Consider the following 23,143-nt stretch of genomic DNA (forward strand, 5'->3'; position numbering starts at 1 on the left):
GTATCCAGCAGAGAGTCAGTAGAGAGAAGCATAGAGCTAGAGCAGACCCAGGAGCGGCAGGCTAGGGCATCCAGCATCCACCTACGTACAGAAGAGTCAGTGTTCCAGCAAAACGAAGTAAAGAACACCAGGCAGCAGTGAGCAGGGTTCCCCGGGGGACACGGCCCTTGATAATAAACTGCTTGGGACTTACCTGACACCCATGTAAACAAGTTCAGAACAGATTGAACTACTCCTGAATTATAATTACAGTGCATGTAAAAGCATAAAGAATGCTGCTTAAAAGATAAGACCATCTAGGGCTAGGGAGATGGTTCAGGAGGGTTAGTTCAGATCCCAGAAGTGCCATAAGGGCACAGCAGGCCTTCTGTAATTCAGCTTTCAAAGACCGACAGACACAGGTTCCCAGAGCAGGGTGATTTATGAGACCGGCCAACAGAGAGAGCCCTGCCTTTGACTGAGAGACCGTGCAACAATGCATAAAGTGGAGCCAGGAATGCAGCGGTGGCACACGCCTTTAATCCCAGCACTCGGGAGGCAGAGGCAGGTGGATCTCTGTGAATTCAAGGCCAGCCTGGTCTACAGAATGAGTTCCAGGGCAGCTAGCATAGTGAGATCTTCTCAAAAGAGCACCACACAAACACAGTCAAAAAAAGAATAAGGTGGAAAGCAATAAATATTCTTGATGGGGGATGTCCTTTTGTATATATGTTTCTCTTACTGGTTGATGAATAAAACACTGATTGGCCAGTAGCCAGCCAGAAAGTATATGTGGAGCTCCCAGATGAGGAGAATTCTAGGGAAGAGGATGCAGAGAGTGAGCCACCAGGGAGACACCATATAATGGCTGAATGAGTAACAGGGCCAGGCAATCTGTGGTAAGCCAAGACCATGTGGAAATACTTAGATTAATAATTAAGAGAGAGCCAACCAATAAGAAGCCTAAGCCATCGGCCAAACAGTTTATAATTAATATAAGCCTATGCATTTATTTGGGACTGAATGGCAGCAGGGCCAGGCAGGACAGAAACTCCATCTACAGATTCCTGACACAGCCTTGGGCCTCTGCACATATGAACACACAGCTATGTGCAAACTCCTTCACATACATGCCACACACACATACAACAACTGCAGTTAATAAACTAACCATCCAACATTTTATTGGCAGGAAAGGACGCCTCGTTTGCCCACCTACTCACTTTTCAAAGAACCCAGAAATTTAATTAACTTTCGAAAGACTGTATTTGGTGGAGGGTGATGACGGTGTCTCACTATGTGGCCAAAGTGACCATGGAAGAAAAGGAATACTATTCAGCACCTAATAATTCAAAATTCAAAATGGAGAAGGACATGGCAGTCAAAGGCAAAGTAGAAACCACAGGGATAAAGGCACTAAGGCGGCTGCCACTGTCTTATTATTTACAAGTAATAAAGGCTTTGAGAGTTACAACTAGGTAAGAGGCTCACCAAGGGGAGAAATGTGTGCTAAGAAGGGCACAGATTCTGAAGAGGATGAAGTCAAACTTCTAAGATGTTGAAGAGGTGCTGTTCCAGAGAGGACATACTGCTGGAGGCTGGACTCTCTTTGTCTATGCAGGAGCATGACAGCCTCTCCTCCCCAGTGCTACCGTGGAGACACCGCCCAGGCGAAGGACAGGAGAGGAAAGTGGGTACAACAGAAAGAAACTACCCAGCCTTCAAAACGACCTGGTTTCTATGGTGAAAATCACTGGCAATCTCCAAAGCCAGTTTAATTTTTTTCTTCACTGATAAAAGTGTGCCACAGGATACAAGGTCTGTATTAACAACCACAAGAAAAAGAAGTATGTTTCCTAGAAGGGGATAAATGGAAATCAATATAAAATACCACAGCAGTCACACCAAAACATAAAGTAACCACAGAAACATCAAAATGTGGACAACATCTGTGCATATGCCTTGTCCCCTCTGAAACTCAAGTTGGAGTGTGACCTCATGTGAGGCCATGAGAGGGCAGAACTTTAATCACTGTGGTATCGAGAGGTAGTACTCCTGGGGGCTCATAGGGACTGGACAAGGCAGGAAGGTTGAATGATATTGGCTTCCCAAGAATAGAAAGAGACCAGACATACATGCACACATTTTCTAATCTCTCTGCTAAATGGCCCCACCAAACAGCTTTAGGACTCTGCCAGCAAGAACATTGTCCCCAGACATTTGTAGCTTCAGAGTTGAAGACTAACACAAACCTTCCTTTGTTTACACACTTCCCGTCTGCACTGTGTGACCAGAAAGAGAAAAAGTACTAATCCACCCTCAGAGGAACCCAAAGCAGGCACTCAAGAAAGCAGACAGCATCGTTCAAGGACTGGAGGAGTCAATGTATCTTTAGTTCTATTGATTTAACATAATTTAATTCAAACTGCAACACCAGAAGACTTTGCAATACACGAGCTAATTCCTACATTTATACATGCACACTTTAGTTAACAAGATGGCTACTATTCTGAGAAAACACTGTTGCGTGATTCTGTCATTATGGCATTAGCACAGGCCCAATGTGCGCAATCCAAGAGGGTCTAACACAACTTTCTCACAGTAAGTCTTGGTCATCAGGATGTAGCAAACACAGGATGCAGGCAGCTACTGCTGGGATGGAACAGTATTCTAGTTGATGGTGCAGGACTTGATTGGCAAACAGAGCACTCTTTACTGACAGAGTATAAAAAAGACACATTGGTTAGCGCCCCAGCAGTTTACAAACAAGTATCACGCACTGGGTTCACATCACCAACCACCACCACCACCAACTCCATGTGTGATGCTTGGCACTGTATTGTTACCCTGGTTACGGCATAACTACATGGTAGAGGTCTTACAATTCAGCACACAGTGGCATGAGAAGGAAAGGAGTAAAGACACACAAAGGCGTGCTTCTAGGTAAGGCCACTTTACAAATTACATCACAACCTCACAAGAGAAACAGGAAGAAGTCGTTGGAGTTAATTATATAAGCATGCACAGAGGATTTTTCTTAATCAAAAATAGCTTTTGTGGTATGTAACACTGAGAACCAGTTTCATCATATGTCAATAATTTCAGTACTGCCAAATTTATTTAAAAAGAAACACACCTCACACATTGATTGGAACAGAACCACTGCACATTGACACAGATGCTTCCCAGCAGTTATTTTTGGGTGGTGAGGTTGGGAAGCATCTTCCACTCAGATTTTTTAATCTGCACTAAAATGTAATTTTAGGTACACAATCAGCTTTCTCAATACAATTTACAAGTATAAAGATCATATTTGCATATTTATATATGTACATGTATAAAGATCACATAGGAAGCCATAATGTCACAAATATTATTTTGCATAAGGTTATTAGTATATTTATAGTTATTTCATAGCTAGGTGCTTACTAACAATAAAACACTCATTTTAAAATCCATTTTAGAAACAAATAATATTTTGAAGTGATTCCTAAATATTTCCTAAGAAATGAGCCTTAACATCAACTGGAAAAAAATTATTTAAGAATCTTTAAACACAAATAGAAGCCAGAATGTATTGTAGGATCTGTAATAATATGCAAGTATATGCTTCCTACAAGAAACCCATTTGACATAATTAGAGAAAAATTCATCAAGAGTAAAAACAGAGGAAAATATACCCAACTGACAATAATCAAAATAAAAGTGGGTTATTTATATTTCTCATTGCAACACATGTCACCAGAATATGATATGGACATTTCATAGCAGTGAAGGGATAACTACATGAAGAGTGTATAACAATTCTCATGTGTGTGCCTCAACTGTTTGTATGTCAAATGTTCTAGAAAAGGTTAAAACTTGACAGACAGGCACAGAAAACTAGGCAAATCTCCAAGTATGGTCAAGTGTTTACAGCTGCCAAGGCAGGCAGACAGGAAATTATAAAAATACATAAGTCCTGAAGAGGACAACAAAAAGGCTTTCATCTAAATGATGACATTGTGGACTATCAAACAGACCTCAAAAGTATATCACATGAAGTGTGTTCTCAAACTACAGCAGAGTAAGACTTAAAATCAATAAAATAAATACATCTGCAAAACATCAAAGTATCTGGAAAAGAATAAAATACTTCTAGACCCAGTTACAAGACAAAGTCATTTAATTAAAATAGAAACAAGATTTTAATTAAATTCCCCACCTTTAAAGCAGGTCCACAATGACTAAACAAGGGCTCCACTGAAGGGGACCTGAGGCCATGCTTGGAGACCCAAGTGAAGACAAACTGGCACCCAACTAAACCTGTGGATTTTAACAGTAAATTTTAGAGAAGAAATTAGTCTCCCAGACATAAAAAAAAAAAGGAAGTCAATAAAACTGAAAGCCTCATTGACTGATTCCTTGAGAAGTTCCAAAAAATTGATCAATCTCTAGCAGATTATTGAAGAAAATGAAACATGACACAAATTACCAATATCTGAACACAAAAGAGACAACCAAAATTTCCACGTTACTGAAAGGACAATAAGAGGATGCTATGTAAGGCTTCAACACAAATATACTTATCCAAACGAAGTATGTGTAGTCAGATGACAAATAAAATCCAACATCTATTTCTAGAATAAAAGCACCGATTTGAAAGACGCTCAGCTTAGCACAGAGCTTTGCCAAGGGCAGCCGCAGCTAGAATTACACCCGCAGGTGAAAACTATAGCACTTTCCTGGAGCAGAACAAAGACCACACAATCTCTGTCCTCATCGTCTACTTTAACACCACAGAACTCGTTTGGCAAGATGAGGAAGAGAAGACACTGAGGTGGTCTCAACGTGAAAAGTCTCCATGAGTTCAGGCATCTGAACACCTGGTCCCTGGTTGGTGGCACTTTTGGGGGAGGTGTAGGTGGCACAGCCTTGCTGCAGGCAGTGTGTCAGAGAGACAGGCTTTGAGAGACTAACATTCCTCCATTCTCAGTTGTCTCTGTGCTTTGTGAGACATGAGCTGTCTACTCCAGCTGCCAAGCTGTTCCTCCATCTCTTACCCTCTAGAACCTGAAGCCCAAATAAACTCTTCCTTCTGTACATTGGCCTTGGTCGTGGTGTTTCATCACAGCGACAGGAAAGCAACTATGACAACATCAAGAATAGAAGGAAAGATGTAAAAGTGTCGTCCTATACTCAGAAATCCCATGGATTTTTTTACCAGAAAATCTGCTAAAACTGGTAAGTCATATTTGATCATTACAGGATATAAAAATGATAGCATGCATTTTTATGTAGTAGCAACAAGCACTAACTGGATTACTGAGAACAGGGGAGGGGATGATGACACAGTTTATCAATAATGAAAAGCCCGAAACAAAACCAATACGCTGGCCCCAAACACTGAAGAAGTAGAGCCTTGAACAAGCAGTGGTGTGCTCTGCCAGCATACAGGCTCACCCAGTGCAGCCAAGACATCGCAACCCAAACCTAACTCAGTCCTCATCAACATGCCAACCTGCTTTGTTATAAAAATTCATAGTCTTATAACCTTTATTCAGAACCCTAAGACAATCAAGTAGCCAAGCAATTCTGGACTACAAGAAGGATGTGGAGGCCTTCACATTTCCTGGTTCAAGGCCGTAAGACAACACAGTGTCTGCACAAGGTGGGAATGCAGGATAGACGGCAGGCAGTTGAGTCCACATACACATAACTGTTTTCTGACACACACATAAAGGAGACTCAGATATGGAAGATGATCTTTTCTTAGGAAAACAAACAAAACAACCCCCCCCCAAAAAGTGGAAAAGTGTGTTCTGGGGGTTTGAGTGAAATGACCCCATGGGCTCTTAGGGAGTGGCCTTGTTAGCATGGGTGAAGTTATGTTGGATAAAGTGTGTCACAGGAAATGGGCTTTGAGGTTACAGAAGCTCAAGCCAGGTCTGGTGGCTCACTTACTCTTCCTGCTGCCTGAGGATCCAGACACAGAACTCTCAGCTCCTGCTCCAGCACCAAGTCTGCCTTCGTGCCACCTTCCTGACATTGTGGTGATGTATTATTTATGATTCATAAAGATTGCCTAAAGTATCAGAATGCAAAACCAGCCACACTAGTTAGCTTTAGAAGCTAGGCAGTGGCGGCACACACCTTTAATCCCAGCACTCAGGATGGACCTCTTTGAGTTCAAGACTACACTGGGTTAAAAGAATTGAATTAGTCTAAAAAAGTAACAGATCTCATGCCTTCAATCCCAGCCGGAGAGAGGAATATAAAAGCCAGGAGCCCAGTGTCCCAAGCAGCATTCTGAGATTTAGTTTCCAGCCACATTGAAGGGAGGCAGCAGTCTAAGACTTGGTGAGAGAGAGCTCATGGACACAGTATCACTCCTTTCGGACTGAGGAAGAGGTAAGAAGCTAGTGGCCAGCTAGCTGCTTTGCTTTTCTGATACTCAGCTTGAACCCCAGTATCTGTCTCTGGAACTTTTATTATTCATGCTACACACAATGATGATAATGGACCAAATCCCTGAACAATAAGCTACCCCCAGTAAAATGTGTTCCTTCATAAGAGTTGCTATGGTCATGCTACGGTCTCATCACAGAAATAAAATGCTAGGATATGTATTCATAAAATTAAAAAGGAGTTTGATCTATTTCAAACACCACATCCATAAATCAATTTAAACTGATGTACCTTAATATACTTATATACTCCCAGACCACAAGAAAATTTAAAAGAAAGTATTTTGGGGGGACTGAATTAGGTGAAAGATATTTATAGAAGAAATCCAGACGAACATGAACACAGGTCACCTCTGGTAGGTGCCAGACAACTCGGGAAGCTCTCTATGCTCCAACCCCTGACTGACGGGGTTTGTTCCAGGCACCCACAGACCTGTCGTAACAGGCATGAATCCCTCAATTTGAGAATTCCAAATACAGTGTACAGAAACAGACCCAACTGTCACTTGGCTTTCTCTTTAGCAAGCAGAGCAGACTATAATAAAATAGTAAGATGCCGAAGAGGTAGCCACCCAAAATGATCCTCTGGTCTGATTTTCTTTCTCTCTCTCTCTGGTCTGATTCTCTCTCCTCTCTCTCTCTCCTCTCTCTCTCTCTCTCTCTTCCCCCCTCTCCTTTTTCTTTTATTGTTTTTCAGTGTGTGTGTGTGTGTGTGTGTGTGTGTGTGTGTGTGTGTGTGTGTGTGTGTGTGTGCAAGCGCCTTCTCTGCAGAGGCCAGCTGTGTTGGATCTCCTGAGCTGACATTACACCATTTGCACCATTTGGAGGGCAGAAACAGAAAATAATGTCTTTAACAGAATAGATCCCTATTTGAGTCTAATTTTCTTCCTATCCTATTAAATGGGATTTTAAAAGCTGCTTGCATTCTCATTTTCCAAGTTTCATGTTACAAAACATTACAAGAAGCATCTTACACATATTACTGACCATGGGACACCTGTAAAGGCTCTTTGATTGATGGCTTGATTAATGAAAAGTAGCTTATTGTTCTGGCTTTTAAAAACATCAAAAGAAAGAAAGTCCAAACAGAAACCAGTACTTGCACAAAACAACGAAAAACTCCAAAGTGAACAGGCTGTTTCCCTGTTAGTGTGAATATATTTTGTTTATCTCTTTCCATTAATCATCAATTTTACAATCTGAACATCATTCATAAATCTGTCACAACAGTCACTCGGACACTGGAGCACTCTGCAATCTCTTTGTTTCTGACTCTGTTTGTGACTTTTTTTTGTGAAGCTTCATGTAACCCAGAAATGAAAATAAGAGCCACTGTGGATTGGGGGAAACCCAGGTGGTGCGGGTGTGTGGCCCTATTCTGAGTCTTGTCATAAAATTAACAAGCTACATTTACTCAAGTGTAGTTTTCCTCCAAGACACATCGAGAGGCATGAACGGCTGGCAGCTGAGGGAGAGAGCAGTGAGAGCATTCTGGGGAGGAGGCAGAGGGGAGCACTGGTGTGGGGAGGGGCATGGCTAAGCGATACCTGAGCATGGAGCAGCTCCTCACACCTGTGAGCTTGTTTCTCGATTGCAGACATGTACTGCTTCTCAATGGCATCTAACTGTTGCTTAACTGAAGACTGCAGAAGTGCCTAAAAACAAGCAAAAAAAAAAAAAAATTATTTGGATAAGACAATCCCTGGCGCTGACTCCTGGCGAGTGCTTGACAGCTCTGCATGTTAAGTAGGGCAATCTGCACTCCAGAACCCACACGCACGACGGTGGAGTGCGCTGACACGGGACATTAAGCATCTATCTTTAGGTTTCATTTCTGTCAAAACTACACTTTTTTTTTTTTTTTTTTTGGCTTAACTCCTACACACCTTCTCCTTAAAAATAAAAAAAAAAGCCATAGAAAATGATAAAGAGAGTAAATAGTTCTGTTAAATAGAAATTCAGTTCAGTAGAGAGAGACCACACAGGATGAAGAGCGAATGAAAGCTGGTGGGGGGCTGGGGGGAGGAAAAAAAGCCAGACATATTTCACTGGCTGACAAAACTCCACATCCTCTGGACACACTGCAGTAGCCATGGGCCAAGCATGATCTTCGAGACCACAAGGCAAGTGGAAGCAGATGGCGGCTCCGAGCGAGCAACTGAGACACTAAAGCCTGCCCCCCCCCAGGATGCTTGTGCCCCCTAGGTGAAAGGGTGGAGGTTAGGTATGTGTAAGCCAGCCTAAAGCAGTATTCATAAAGGGGAGCGTGGTTTGTGAGATGGAACAGTATAATGTGGATGCCGGAAGCCAGGAGAGGGACGTGAGATGTCACCGCTCTAAGAAAGTCGAGTCAGCGGGTGATGGTGCCAACATACCCCTTCCTGGGCATGTTTACACGTTGCCAGCTTTCCTCCTCTCTTCTAGGCACTGTGTGATCCTGCCATATTCCCATAGTATCTACGTGCTATTTATAGATTCTAACATCCTGAATGCATACCAGGGCTCCTCAGCACTCGCTCTGCTGTTAGACCTGTGGTATAACAAACTACTCACAGTCAGGACGGCAACTGAAGGCAGACACATCTTATGGGAAACAGACCTTTGGCACATTTGCCAGCAAAAGAAAAGGGAGCCAAATCTCCTAATCTGTGTTTTGAAAATAGACTTAATTCAGTTGGGAACAACAGGCATCAAAATCCTAAATAAACAGGCATGCATTTTATTTTTAACAAGAAGTAAAAATATGTTTTAGACCTCTGGGTAAGTCTCGGAGGCTCAGAGAGTGGGTTCTGCTGCAATGGGAGATATGAGCCTATGTCCCTGCCCCACATCAGGTCCTAGGAGAGCAGAGGGTGAAGCCAGTGCCTGGCTAAGGGAGGGACAGGGCGGAGTGCTCACCCACGGTGAGACTGCTCCTGAAGCCGCCTTGGTCCCAGGCTGAGAACCTAGTTTAGAAGCATAAGGAGTGACGGATGGGGAAACCAAAATTAAGCCTCTGAGCTGGACTAGATGCTGTAAATCTCCAATTTTCCTATGGCAAAAATTAGCATTTGTTACCTTAAAAAATTCTTTTCAGTGTTTTGTTTAGTTTGAGACAGGGTCTCATTATGTAGCCTTGGTTGGCCTGGAACTCACTCTGTAGACCAGGCTGGCTTTGAACTCAGAGATTCACCTGCCTTTCCCCTTCAATTGCTAGAATTAAAGGTGTACCACTATGCTTGGCATAAAGAATGTTAATTAAAGAATGATATAGGCTTGTGGTTCCAATGGCGAAAGGAGGAGGAAGCTGGGAGCAGGGGGCACGGAGGCGGGGGGGGGGGGGGGGTGAGGGGAGGGGCACGGAGGTGGGGGGGGAGGATGGTGACAGCGGTTATCGATAAACTCAACATCAACAGCATCATCCAACAGCTGCTGGAACTGAGGGGGTCCAAGCCAGGCAAGAATGTCCAGCTACAGGAGAACGAAATCCGAGGACTCTGCTTGACGTCTCAGGAGATCTTCCTCAGACAGCCTATCCTTCTGGAACTTGAAGCGCCGTTCAAGATATGTGGTGACATCCCCAGGCAGTTCTAGGATTTGCTCTGGCTATTTGAATACGGTGGCTTCCCGCCAGAAAGCAGCTATTTGTTTCTTGGGGACTATGTGGACAGGGGTAAGCAGTCACTGGAGACAACCTGCCTCTTGCTAGTCTACAAACTTTTTCTTTCTTTTTCTTTCTCAGAGGGAACCATGAGTATGCCAGCGTCAATAGAATCTATGGGTTTTACAATGAATGCAAAAGAAGACACAATATTAAGCTGTGGAAAACGTTCGCAGACTGTTTGAACTGCTTACCAATAGCAGCCCATCGTGGATGAGAAGAAATGCTGCTGTCACGGAAGTTCATCACCATATCTTCAGTCTATGGAGCAGGCTCGTCGAATTATGAGACCAACTGATGATGTGCAGATCAAGGTCTTCTTTGTGAGCTTTTGTGGTCTGACCACAATGATAAAGATGTCTTGGGTTGGGGTGAAAATGACAGAGGAGTGTCCTTCATATTTCGTGCAGAAGTGGTTGCAAAATTTCTCCATAAGCAGCCGGGCGTTGGTGGCACATGCCTTTAATCCCAGCCCTCGGGAGGCAGAGGCAGGTGGATCTCTGTGAGTTTGAGACCAGCCTGGTCTACAAGAGCTAGTTCCAGGACAGCCTCCAAAGCCACAGAGAAATCCTGTCTCAGAAAACAAAAAACAAAAAACAAAACAAAAACAAACAACAACAAAAAAAAATTCTCCATAAGCATGATTTGGATCTTCTATGTACAGCCCATCAGGTGGTTGAAGATGGGTATGAGTTTTTTGCAAAAGAGGCAGTTGGTCACTCTGTTTTCTGCACCCACCTACTGTGGCGAGTTTGACAATGCAGATCATGGACCATGGGTCATGGGCACACGCTGTTTTTTTTTGTTTGTTTGTTTTTTGTTTTTTAACCTCTGTTCCCTTTTTGCAGACAACTCTGATGATGGTGTTAAGCTATACACCTCAGCAGGTTATCCTGTCCGAGGGGCAAGTGTACAATTGATCTTTTTTTAAAATTTAGTATAAATCATGAATCATGTAAATGCTTGTTTTCTTTAGGATATACAGAAAGTGCTGGGTGAGTCTGTACACGTCACTGTCATAAATGTGTTCTGTTGATAGGAACCACTGGGAATAATTTTTTTAAGTTTGTTTGAAAGGGACTGCTTTTCCTCTTTGTCTTGTTATGTACAAATAGTGTCTGCAGACACGACAGCAGGCGTGACCTGCCACCCGCGCTGCCCAGACTGTCTGAAGCACACTCCCTCCCATAGCACACTTAATGACGATTAAAGCCATTCTTTTCAATGTTCGTGATTCCTTCCTAAAGCCAAAGTCTCTGTTGGACTCTATTGGCACGCCCTGGACATGAGGTGGCCAGGGCATTGAGGCTGCGTGCACAGGCCGCCTCTAGGGGACTCAGAAGCAGGTTTTTATTTTAAATAGCAATAGTGAAATGGTGTGGGGTAAGCTATTAATGATGAAAGTGAGTGACAGTTTGTACAATTTCCAGAGAGTCTATTCACTGAGTCACCATTTTACAGTTTCGTCAGGCCTGAACCCGTCCATTCAGAAAGCTTCATATCATAGAAACAAGACTGTCCTATGCCAGTGACCAACAGCGTTTCCTTTGGCTACATTCTTTATTATGCAGTGACGCTGAGGCTTATAAATCAAAAGGAACTAACTTGACATCCACCCGTTTATACAGAATACACAGTATCTATGACTTTTTAAATCTATGACCTATTAAAAAGAATGTTTCCATTGATGCCCGTGTACTGAGAATGACTTCAGATTTATTAAATGAGAGCTTGTTTTTATAAAAAGAATGATACAGACAATTGAATAATTGCAAGTATTTCATAAGGAATGCCTTCTTGTTTGGGGATTGGGTGTCAGATAAGCCCAGGCTGCCCTCAAATTCACTATGTAGTTAGGTTATACTCCTTTCCCAAGTCCTGGGAGGACAGAGTGTATCCCCAGGCCTGGCAAAACTGTCATTCTTTTCTGGAATGTGGAGTGTGACAGAGATGCTCAATCCAGAGAGCTGTTTTCACTTCCCTGTGGGCTGTGGTCCCAAATTTAAATGGCTGACTCTAATTTCTAGTCAGTTATGTTTTTAGGAAGACCAATAATAAAACAGTCTCTTCCGTTGTGGAGATATCATCTGACTAGCCTCCACCTTCAACAAGGAGTCACATGGTCCCTCCTCTTTGGAACACCACTTGTTGAGGAAAAGTCCCATAAAAGCTGCTTAGGAACAAGAAGAAAGAGCCAACATCCCAGCCATATGCATACAACCTCCCATCTGCAGGGGAAGAAGACAGTGTGATGGGGAATGTACTGTGTATGTTTATCTTACTGATTGTTGAATAAAATACTGTTTGGCCAATGGCAGCAAGTTAGGCAGGACTAGGAGTCAAAGAGGATTCTGGGAAATGTAGTAGAGAAGTGGTGTTTCAGGCAGGAAGTGACATAGCAAGGAGACTCATATTTAAGAAAAGGAAACAGGAAGTGCCACCCTTTTTTCCCTTGGCCTCCTCCAGCGGCAGGATGTGAGCCACCAGCAAGGAGGGACGTCAATAAGGCATCCGATAAGACTTATAAAATATATAGATTTATGATAATTAAGACTGAGCTAACAGATGAGAATCCTAGTAATTGGCCAAGCAGCATTGTAACTAATACAAGTGTCTCTGTGCATTATTTGGGGCCCTAACTAGGGCGGGCGGCTGGCATAGAGCACACACTTGGCGGTGGGGCTCGGCGGCTTTTGGCGGAGAGATTTATCTAACAACAGTGCACATTCCATTGTAAAGAGCCCACTGCAGAAAGACAGAAAACAAGCACGCACTGACGTGTGTGTGTGGATATCAAGGCCTGCCCATAGGCTCAGTACACAGCTGTCATGAGGAAGGCAGAGGCCAGAGCAGAGGCAAATACAGGAGAGTGGAAGCAGGAGACCCTGGGAGCCACAGCAAGCCCTGACAGACCTTCTCAGGTTACTCAAACTTGGGATGTTTAGTGCCTATGTCCAGAAAACTCCCCAAAGCCACCCTTCCATCTCAGCTTTATACATGGTGGACACATGAAAACATGCTCACAGTAGCCACATGTGTTTCCTGGCATCCTGTGTTATTATGTAAGACAATGGTTGCCTTGCTATGTAAAACTCTCATGGAATTTAAGTCAAAAAAGGCACTAATGTTAACTAATAGCTAATATTAACATTTCTATTTGTGGTGATATATTATTTATGATTTATTAAAGTTTTCCTGATGATTCAGAAAGCAAATTCAGTCTCAAGCTATAGAGATCAGGCAGTGGAGACACACACCTTTAATCCCAGCAGCCAGAAGCTAGGAGGTGGTGGTGCACACCTTTAATCCTAGGATTTGGAATTAAGAGGTAGCCGGATCTCTGTGATAAAATTGATCCAATCCTAAAGAAAACAGCTCACACAAAGATGATCTCAGCACCTAGGATCACATGCCTTTAATCCCAGCACTAGAGGAGTATAAAAGATAGGCACAGGGTCTTCGTTAGTCAGTATCAGGCATTCATTCTCCAGCCACATTGAGGATAAGACACTGAAGTCTCCAGCCTCGCTGAGGAGAGGATTGGTGGGAGTTCGTGGAGACAGGACAACCCGTTCAGCCTGAGGTAGAGGTGAGAGCTAGTGGCTTGGCTGCTTTGCTTTTCTGAACTTTCTTTTGAAGCTTGAACCCCAGTATCTATCTCTGGGTCTTTTATTGTTTGTGTTAACACTAATTTGTCTTCTGTAATTATCTTATAGATAACTGCAGGAACAAAGGCTTCAGTAGGGATTTAAGATTTCCAGTTACTTCATCCTGACTCCTGGTTCTAGCTCAAGTGTGCACTCCCTATGACCCATCAGGAAAAGGCCATCCTGGCCCCATATGTCTAACTTCTGGGGAGAAGAGAAGAGCCCCTTTCTTAGGAGAAAGACCACAGGTCTGAGGAGAACTAACAACAGATCTGAGTCTTTTTCATTTTAGAAAAAAACAAAACAAAAACAAAAACTCAATTGAGACATCAGAGGGTTCTCCGTCTTCCTTCCTTCCTTCCTTCCTTCCTTCCTTCCTTCCTTCCTTCCTTCCTTCCTTCCTTCCTTCCTTCCTTCCTTCCTTCCCAAGAAGAGTGCCAGCAAGGTAACACGAAGGCTGCAACAATGTCTGTTACCATTTTGGGTGTGTGGAGAGGCTCTGGCATTCTGACTTTTCTGTAGACTGAGGACCAGTGCCGCATTCATAAGCAAGTCAAAGGAGAAATGTTAGCTGATGGGCGTCGATCTTAGCGGAAATTCAATACAGTCTAGCCATGTTATAAAGTGCTGTGGAGGCTGTGGAGGCCAAAGAAAACCTTCAGGACAGAGGGAATGGTTCCTGCTGGCCTGGCCATTACAGGATTCTAGTAACATAAGAGCTGTTACCTCAAACACCACACAAGTCTCCCAGTGAAAATTTCTTTTGTGCCATGGACAACACATTAAAATTAAGAAGTTTCTAAAATTAAGTGCAGCACAGAGGCTGTGCACATCTGCCTTCCAGACACTTCAACCTCTTGAAAAGCTGCCACACAGCCAGCCTCCCTCTCTGATGCCACAGCCTTGTTCCTTGTGACTTGATGCACAGCTACGGTTTCAGCTGAAAGAACAAAGACAGGAAAGCAGGAGTGATTTCTCCATCCTCATGAGTCCTCAGGGGATTACATGAAGTACTTGGTTACTAGTGCAGGAAGCCTGAAACAGTGGGAAGAAAGCATTGCGGGGTCAGCCATGAGGCCGGAATGGGCAGGTCTGGACTTCCCAGGCACAAGCAAGCTCCACATCCGGGCAGGAAGGACCTGGCTCTTACCCTCCATAACTCCTCCTTTGTCTGTTCACCTGCATTTGTCAGCAGTGGCACCTCTGTGTCCCCGACATCAGCAGTGGTCAGTGGGAAGAACTACAGACCATCCCCTTTGGTGGCGAGGCTCTCTTTTATGATGGTGGTGGCTTTATTCTTCTTATTGATGATGTTCCAAAATGGGAATGCTCTAACAATTCCTGACTGCTTTGTGTTTTAAATTCCTCACTGTACAAACATAAAATAGACTCTTGGAAACAAACTGGAGTAAGCATTCCTTTTAGTAGTTGCTAGATTTAAAATTATTACTACTTCTTTTTCCAACTTGGTGGGATCAATTCATGAAGTGCAGGTCTCTAGGGAGAGAACAAAGGGTTCCTCACATGGAACCTTTGCCAGCACCGAGAGCTGTGATGCTAGACTCAAACCAACTTCATCAGAGCAGTGCCAGAGAAACACCTGCCTTGAGGTCTTTTTATAGGTAACAAAGTTACAAGGCACCTCCAGGTTGTTTGCAGTTATGAGGCAACAACACACACCAGAAGTGACTGTAATATCTGAAATTCTTAAGACCTGCTGACTGAAAACTCTTAGAAGTCAAGAATTGCTCCCCAGGGCTCAGGCTGCCCCAGGATTTTGGAGCAGGCCACACAGAAGCGACACTGCCACTAACCTCTCTCATGTCTAAACCAGACTGTCACTAACTAGGACAGAAAAATCTCTCTCTCAACAGTGTGGGGAGGCCTGGCAGCCTTACCTTCAACCCAAGCTGGTCTTTACTCAAGACTTCCTAAATGTGGGAGGGACACATGAATACCCCACAAAATCACAAAAAGGAAGTATGCTGATAAACACAGAAGAGTGGATACTCTGGTTACTCTTCTACAGAAATCCCTTCTCACTGCTACAAAGAAACTTGACAACTCTTCACAAATCAGAGGATTATCCAAATTATTCATTGTATAACATGTTAGCATGTCCAAAAAAACAGTAGCTTTAGTGAGACAAACCCCTTAATAGTATATGATTGTATAGAAAATTTCATGTTCTCACACTGACAGAGGAAGCTACCTAGAAAGTAAGAACTAAAATCGAACTCAGCCTTCCTGATCTTGACAGTAGGTTACACACTTGTTAGAAACAAGACAGTTAAAGGGTTTCTCAGATCACCACATCTCTGTTGTCTGTCCTCAATATCTATTACACAATAAAGAACAAATTTAACCATTTCTTTCTGTATCTGTCACACAGACAAGAAATTTAAAAGAATGATACATTCTTGAAGATGGTCACCTTTGCAGAGATGTCTTGAAACATACCCTCCTCTCCACTTAGGAATTCAGTTTAGAGTAAGAATGTTAAATTCTCACCGTTCTTTTTTCTCTGCTGGTAACAGTCATGGCATCTGTCCCATCTCACTAAATGGAACGTTGATGACAAATGAATAAATAAATCTGTGTTACAAGCATATCCATTCTTTGTCCAGTCTAATCACTGCTTCTTGGGCACTTTCTGGGGGTGTTCAGTATCCACTGACCTGCACTAGTGAGAGCTCAAGGATTGCATGACTGACACATGACATTGATCTGGGTTGCCAGGAAACATGGTTTTACAGATGCCACTGTGCAGTTCCTTCTCCTAAAGTATGAGCTGAGATGGACATTGTTGGGTCACCTTGGGTTTCAGGCTCTCCTCTCCATCAGAACATGTCAGGCCTCAACCATGTAAATAAGGAAAGGGGGCAGGGATAGTAACTGGGGATTCATTGTCCCTACAAGTCTAATAGAATTTTCAGGTAATAATCAGAGACTGGCGATCTATCCTATCTAGCAGTATAAGATGGGCAATGACCAGATCAAATGCTTCACAGTGAACAGCGCTGGTCACAAAAGGTTGAAGGTTCTTTGCATGAACACTGTGATTTGGAAAGTAAAGGCTCAGAGTGGATGGAGGGAAGCAGGTGCTGGGCACTTGGAACAAATGACAAGTAAATTTATTGATTTATCTTGAGTTTATTATTATGTTGGGGGGGTTCTTCCTGGAGATCTGATAGACAGTGAAATAAGTCAAGAGAGGGACACGGGAGGGAATGGAGAAGACAGGAGGAGATGGGAGAGGGGGGGAGAGAGTGAGAAGAGCTGTGTCTTCATCCAGAAGTCTCCCTCCTGCCCCATTACCAGGCTGCTACTCACTAACAACACATGCAAAGCCACAATCTATAATAGAACTAGCTTTCTTCCAATATTCCTACTGCCTTTTGGTTTTGGCCTGGCTAGGAAAAACCACAAGAATAGCCTGGCATGTGGAGTTCTGGCTCAGCCCTGTAAACTCAGAGGCACAGAAGAGCCATTTTCAAGTGCTCAGCCTTCCTCAAACTTCCAGTGAGGCTGAGCTTAGTGGGAGGGACAAGGGAAGACAGGCCAAGGCCTGAGTCCCATCCAGTCACTCATATCTAGCAACGGGCTGTTGAGCCAGACTTCGCTGGCAACAGCAAACAATGTTCGTGTCCAGGAAAAATCTGATCACATGATAACACTCGGAATTTATGAGAGTCTATGTTCAATCAAATAACTAAAAGCTATAAATTTATTTCATACCTTTGGGCTAACAGAATGGTGAGAGTCAAATAAAAAGTATCTTAAATTTTACTTTTCCCATCTTTGGATGAAAACCCAGAAACATCTAATCAATGGAAATTACCCAACAAAGAGAAAACAAAGTTGTTTCTCCAGTTGGGAAAGAACTTTAATATGGAGTAACCGTACACCCTGGGAAAAAAGAGTCTCCTAAATGCAACATGCTCTCCCTTAGTAGACAGCACAATCAACCCAAAGTCAAATAAAGCACTAGCTAGTGGAGGCTCTGGAAAATAGATGCAGCAATCATGTGATTCTCTAGGCTGGCATGTAAGTGACAGGGATTTGCTTCAATTCAATGTAATGCTTACCAACAGGAATTTAAGGCATAGTCAAAAAAAAAAAAAAAAAAAAAAAAAAAAAAAAAAAAAAAAAAGCCAAAGACCAAAACCCTCACAAAACACGGTTTAGCTGCCATGGGAAACTGGGTTACAAAGATTGAATTGAGATTATTCCCGACAACTTTATGCAGCAACCTCACACCAATCACTTTTCCATTTTAAGTAGCAGAAACTCCTATGCATAAGCTTCAGTGCATTTTCTCAAGACCTGAATAACAGGAGTGGGAGAGCACCAGAATAATCTCATCACAAGAAAAGGAATCCAGGAACCCGCCCATGCACTGTTTCCAGTGTTTACACATACTATTCATGCACTCAGTAATAACTGGAACTTGGCTTCTAGATTATACACAGAACTAAAGATGGCACGTGGATCCAAGCTTCAAAAACAGTCTGCAGGAGAAAAGTGGCACTGTGTGCCTGTGAGGAACACATCCTCAAGTGTGCAGCTACCACAAGGCAAGGGTGAACCAGCTAGTTGGTTGATTGATCAGTTGGTTGGTTGTCTGGTTGTCTGGTTGGTTGACTGGCTGGCTGGTTGTTTGGTTTAGTCAATTGGTGGGTGGACTGGTTGGCTGGCTGGTTGTTTAGTTGATCAATTGGTGGACTGGTTGGCTGGCTGACTGGTTCGTTGGTTGGCTGACTCACTGGTTGATCAGTTGGTGGGTTAGTTAGTTGGTTGTTTGGTCAATTAGTAGCTTGACTGGTTGGTTGACTGGTTGGCTTGCTGATTTGTACATTTATTCTGATACAGAATTTCAGTAAGTAGTCCAAGTTGCGTCTCAGTTCACTATGGAATTCAGCCTGTCCTGGAACTCAACAATTGTTCTGCCTTAGCCTCCTGAGTATTCCTGCACCTAGCCAAAAGAATGAGTTTCTTAAATGTATGCTTCTTGGCCTATTGTATGTCAATAATATATTGGAGAAGGAAAAGGTACCTAGTATTCGAGACATAATTCTCCCCTGATGTTTGGCAGCATCCAATTTTCTCATTTCACAAAAATCAAAACTGATACAGAAAATGCCAAGCTACCCACAAATAAGACAAAGAAAATTTAACACACCTTTACAGTTATAACTTGTTAAGCATCATCTGTGAAGAAATACAAAACCAAACTCTACTCACTGTTTTAACTCATCAAGCAGATAAAAATTCAAGGTTTTAACATTCCTGTCCAATTGATCTGAAAAAATGACTAAACCTTTCAATTAAAAAAAATAAATTTGATTTGGTAGGATCAAAACCACTGAGATATCCCACCGTGCCCTAAATCTTTTAAACATTAGCAAAAGAATGTAATGTAATTCCAAAATTAAAAAAGGTCAGCTAGACAAGAAAACAACTTACAAATGCTTTTATAGAAAAAAAATTCTACATCTGTATTTAAGAGCAGCAAAAGTCTTTTACTAAATAAATCACTGATCTTTCTTTAAGTAAATACTATGCTAGGTTTAAGTTAAAAACAAGAAAATAAAAATGTGGGAAGGGCAGAACTTCAGTAGAAAAAAAAATATCCTCTATACAGTAGCAAAACAAAAATTTTAAGCAAAAAAACATGTTCAGATGTAACTTGTGTCAAGCTGGAATGTTTTAATGAACTGAGCTTCAAGTGAGATAAAATAAAAGCAGCATGTTTGACTTAGTGTCTTGAGAACTTCCCCTTGTATTAGAGCAAGCTAGAAGTTGGATTGCAACACACTGAGTCAACTAAGTACTTCCTTGGAAAATTCTTCCCAAAAGTTATTTAGGGCAAAAAGAAAAACCCTTTTTGAAAGTGGGGTTAGCACTGAAAATTACTTTACCTCAAGTATTGATGGGCACTGTACTAGCTGGACTGAGGCATGAGGAGAAACTTGGTAAAGAGCAACAAGAAAGCAAGGCCCTCTGGGCAGAAGGGTGCCTTCTCTGTAGGGAAGTGAAGACAGACACCAGGCAGTGCCATCTACGTCAGTAAATATGCCATTCTTTTTCCATGCATGGCTTCCCTTGGTTCTCCCCCTGGGCTGCTATACTGGCCTTCCTCCCTCAGGAGCTCTCTGACTCCAGAAACACAAGGATGGAGTTTTGTTAAAAACCATCTTGATGTGAGTCAAATCCTACTTGCTTAGCTACAATTGAAACTCAATTTCTTCTTGTTTTTCCTCTTAACATTCAAGAGCAAGGAACAGTCTTACCTACACTCACTTACATCTTAATACATATAAGATTACTCTTTAATGTGTGATTTCACTGGGACATCACATATGTAAATGCACACATGTGTATGTGCAAGTGGATACGTACCCTTAGAGCTTAGTCAATAATGGGTAAGAACACAGAAAATAGCAGCAGCAAGGTGACGCCAAACAGGGACGTGCAAATGAAGATGGTCGTGGGTCACAAGCCCTCGGGAAGTAGAATAATGTTCAAACTTTGAAATAAAAGACATAGGCCCTAGCGACACCAACTGGTCTAGTTTCTGGGGAAGATACCTATCCCAGCATACCTGTCTTTGACAAGCAACATAAGGTATTTGTCATGTCCTATAAAATCTGAGAACCAAAAGTCACAGTGCTCTGATCCATACACAATTGCTCAGGTCACCTTAAAACAGTAATAAACTACTTGTGTCAGGAAAGGCAGATACTCCAAAGGCATTGGTGTCTCTGGCTGAGGTCCTGTGCACCTCAAAACTGCTGGTCCCGAGGGAGCACTCCATCAAGACAACAGGCTGATACAATCTCTGTGAGTTCTTACTCCTTCTGCACTGTATCTAGAAAGTGATTTCCTTGAAGTCTCCCACCCCCTCAGCCTGCACAAGAACCTTCCTAAACTCTGGGAAGACAGAATGCCAGCAGAGAGGACAGGTGGTCATGCAATCCCACCAGCTGGGAAGCAGTTAGTGGTGGGAGAGGAAGGGGCTCTTCTCTATAAGGAGGGCTGCTGGGCTGACCACTCCCGGGACTGGCCAGCCAAACAAAGCAGACTCAGTGGGGAGAGAATGGGTACAGACTAACAGGAAGGTTAGGTGAGAAGGGAGCAGAATGAAGCTTGAAAGTATGTTGCTGAGACTGTCTCGGAGGGCAGAGCACATGGCAGCAAGAATCCCAGGGCTCTCTGATGTTCCCATCTCAGAGGAAAAGCGGACAGCACGGTCTGGCTACACTCGTGTTTAGAGTACCCGATGGGAAGACTCTACAGTCCCAGTGTGAGTCTGAGCTGTGTGTCTCCTCAGCGGACTTGGCTCTCTTGTGCTGGGTGAGGAATTTACCAGAGCATGAGTGAGGAGAGAGGACCGTGGGTGGACACACCCACACAGCAGCTCATGGGAACAAATGTATGGTATCTGAACAGAGACTTGTTATCCAGGATATGACAAATTCAATGTCATTATGTAGGCCATTTGATTAATTCCCAGCTCTTTTTGTCAACTCACAATGGAGCACACTGGAACTTTAAAGTTCAACTGTGACAACAGTCGATAAGCAGATACAACAAGCAGGTCTCAGACAACTTCCTTCAAAAATGTCATTTACAAAGAATATTACAAGAACGCATATGGTTTATTACCTCATTAACTACCAGTGCTGAGAATGATACAAACATGTTTGTTGAAGAAGAAACACTGAGGAGCTGGAGAGATGGCTCAGCAGTTAAGAACACCTGCTGCTCTTGCAGAGGACCTGGGTTCAACTCTCAGCTCCCACATATCTGAAATTCCAGTTTTAGGAGATCTGTGGCTATCTTTTGGTAAATTCCATACCAATTATACTATATATCACTGATAGGACATGATCATAATCTGTTACTGCTTAATTACACACAAATCTATTTAGCTAATTTTTTAAAAAGTATATAAATTTTCCAAATTTGTTTAATAACTTAATATTTTTCCTCTAACAGAGGTGAAACTGCATCAGTGGTAAAGACACTAGGCAATTAATTATACAGTATTCTGCATTAGACTTCACCTGCCGATAGCCTCAGATAGTTTGAATCTCACAGATATATGACACAGTGTTTAGTGTGACTCTGTAATCAGTGAGTGCACTCTCAATGCCCACATACTCCAATAGAGGATTATGCACCAAATGAGGTGTGGCTTGGATCTGAACTGTCCCACAAAGCCTCCTATGTTAAAACCTTGGTGTCAGATGATAAGACCTTCTGGAAAATAACTGATCATATGGCTCTAACCTCTCAGTATTTTGGGGAAGCAGTTGGAAGAAGTAGGTCCCTGGGGACATGTCCTTCTAATACTCCTCCTTTCCCTCAGAGTTCCTGGGATGTCGTAAATTAGACATCTCTGCTACACACAGTCCATCATGATACTCAGCTTTATCTCAGGTCCAAAGCAAGGAGTCAAAGACTGAGTGAAAACCTCCAAAACCAGGAGCCAAAAATCAACCCTTCCTCCCAGAGGGTGTGTAGAGCCATTGGCTATGACAGTGGGGAGGGCTGACAAACACATACAGCTATATAAGGGGTCTATGACCTGTGTGTGGTTCTAGATGCCCAACAGTAAAGCATTCCTTGGGGTTTGCAAAGTTAGCAGAACCTCCCAAACCTGCCTACCTTATACTCATCCACAATAATGCTCAGCGCCTCGTGCCCAGCCTTCCTCATGTCTTCCAATTCTTGCTTATGCTTCTCCTGGAAGGGAAGAAAGAAGGGGAATCTATAATTTGTTCTTCAGGTTTTATTCCACAATAGTAATAAACTGATAACGTTTCCTTCTACACCACAGTGGCATGCAGAACACTGAGTCCACAGGTGACATTGAGAAGAAAATGCATGTGTTGGCTCGTTTTGTTGGATAAAAGTTCACCTAAAGCATGGGCAAGCAGACAGGCAAGGAGGCATTTGTGAGGCAAAGGCAGATGGTTCTCTGGGAGTCTGAAGCCAGACTGGTCTACGTAGTGAAAGCCAGGCAGGTCAGGGCCCAGCAGTGAGATTCTGACTCAAAACTAAAACATACATGGAAGTATTCGAGTATTACTCTCCAATAAACATTTTTGTTCTCTGCATAAAGATCAGTAGTATGTGGACTTTTATGTCATCCATTATTCCTTCTGATGAAAATAAGACACCTTAACCACAATTCGTAACCCTGTAACACCCATTCTTCAGTTCTTTATGGCCAGAAAGGTCCCAGTGTAAGTGCCACAGAGTGCGGGCTTCTGGATGGTATCAGAACACAGGCATTCCCACGTCACAGAGCACCCGGGCCCAACTCCCAAGTCACCGGGCCACCCTTTGCTTCAGAGGCGGAGGGGATGGGGTTCAAAGAATAGCTGCTGAGTAGCTGCATTTGTAAATGAGGAGCTGTAAAA

The 23,143-nt window shown here is 42.9% G+C and overlaps 1 protein-coding gene and 1 pseudogene across 6 annotated transcripts in view; one reads left to right on the plus strand and one right to left on the minus strand.

The window, feature by feature from the left end:
• LOC103164262 (coiled-coil domain-containing protein 91) overlaps window positions 1–23,143 on the minus strand; it is a 187,437-nt gene that overhangs the window by 61,706 nt on the left and 102,588 nt on the right. For 5 of the 6 annotated variants that reach the window (XM_027430066.2, XM_027430067.2, XM_035449068.1 and 2 more), the window contains 2 exons: window positions 22,386–22,463; window positions 7,973–8,080 (listed from right to left, as the gene is read on the minus strand). In XM_027430066.2, coding sequence (XP_027285867.1) covers window positions 7,973–8,080; window positions 22,386–22,463 — 186 coding nt within the window. The remainder of the gene's footprint in view (window positions 1–7,972; window positions 8,081–22,385; window positions 22,464–23,143) is intronic. The other variant, XM_035449071.1, reaches the window with a different exon arrangement.
• LOC113837141 lies at window positions 9,783–11,275 on the plus strand (annotated as a pseudogene).

This window comes from Cricetulus griseus, chromosome 8, assembly GCF_003668045.3.
Source record: "Cricetulus griseus strain 17A/GY chromosome 8, alternate assembly CriGri-PICRH-1.0, whole genome shotgun sequence".
Classification (NCBI taxonomy): domain Eukaryota; kingdom Metazoa; phylum Chordata; class Mammalia; order Rodentia; family Cricetidae; genus Cricetulus; species Cricetulus griseus.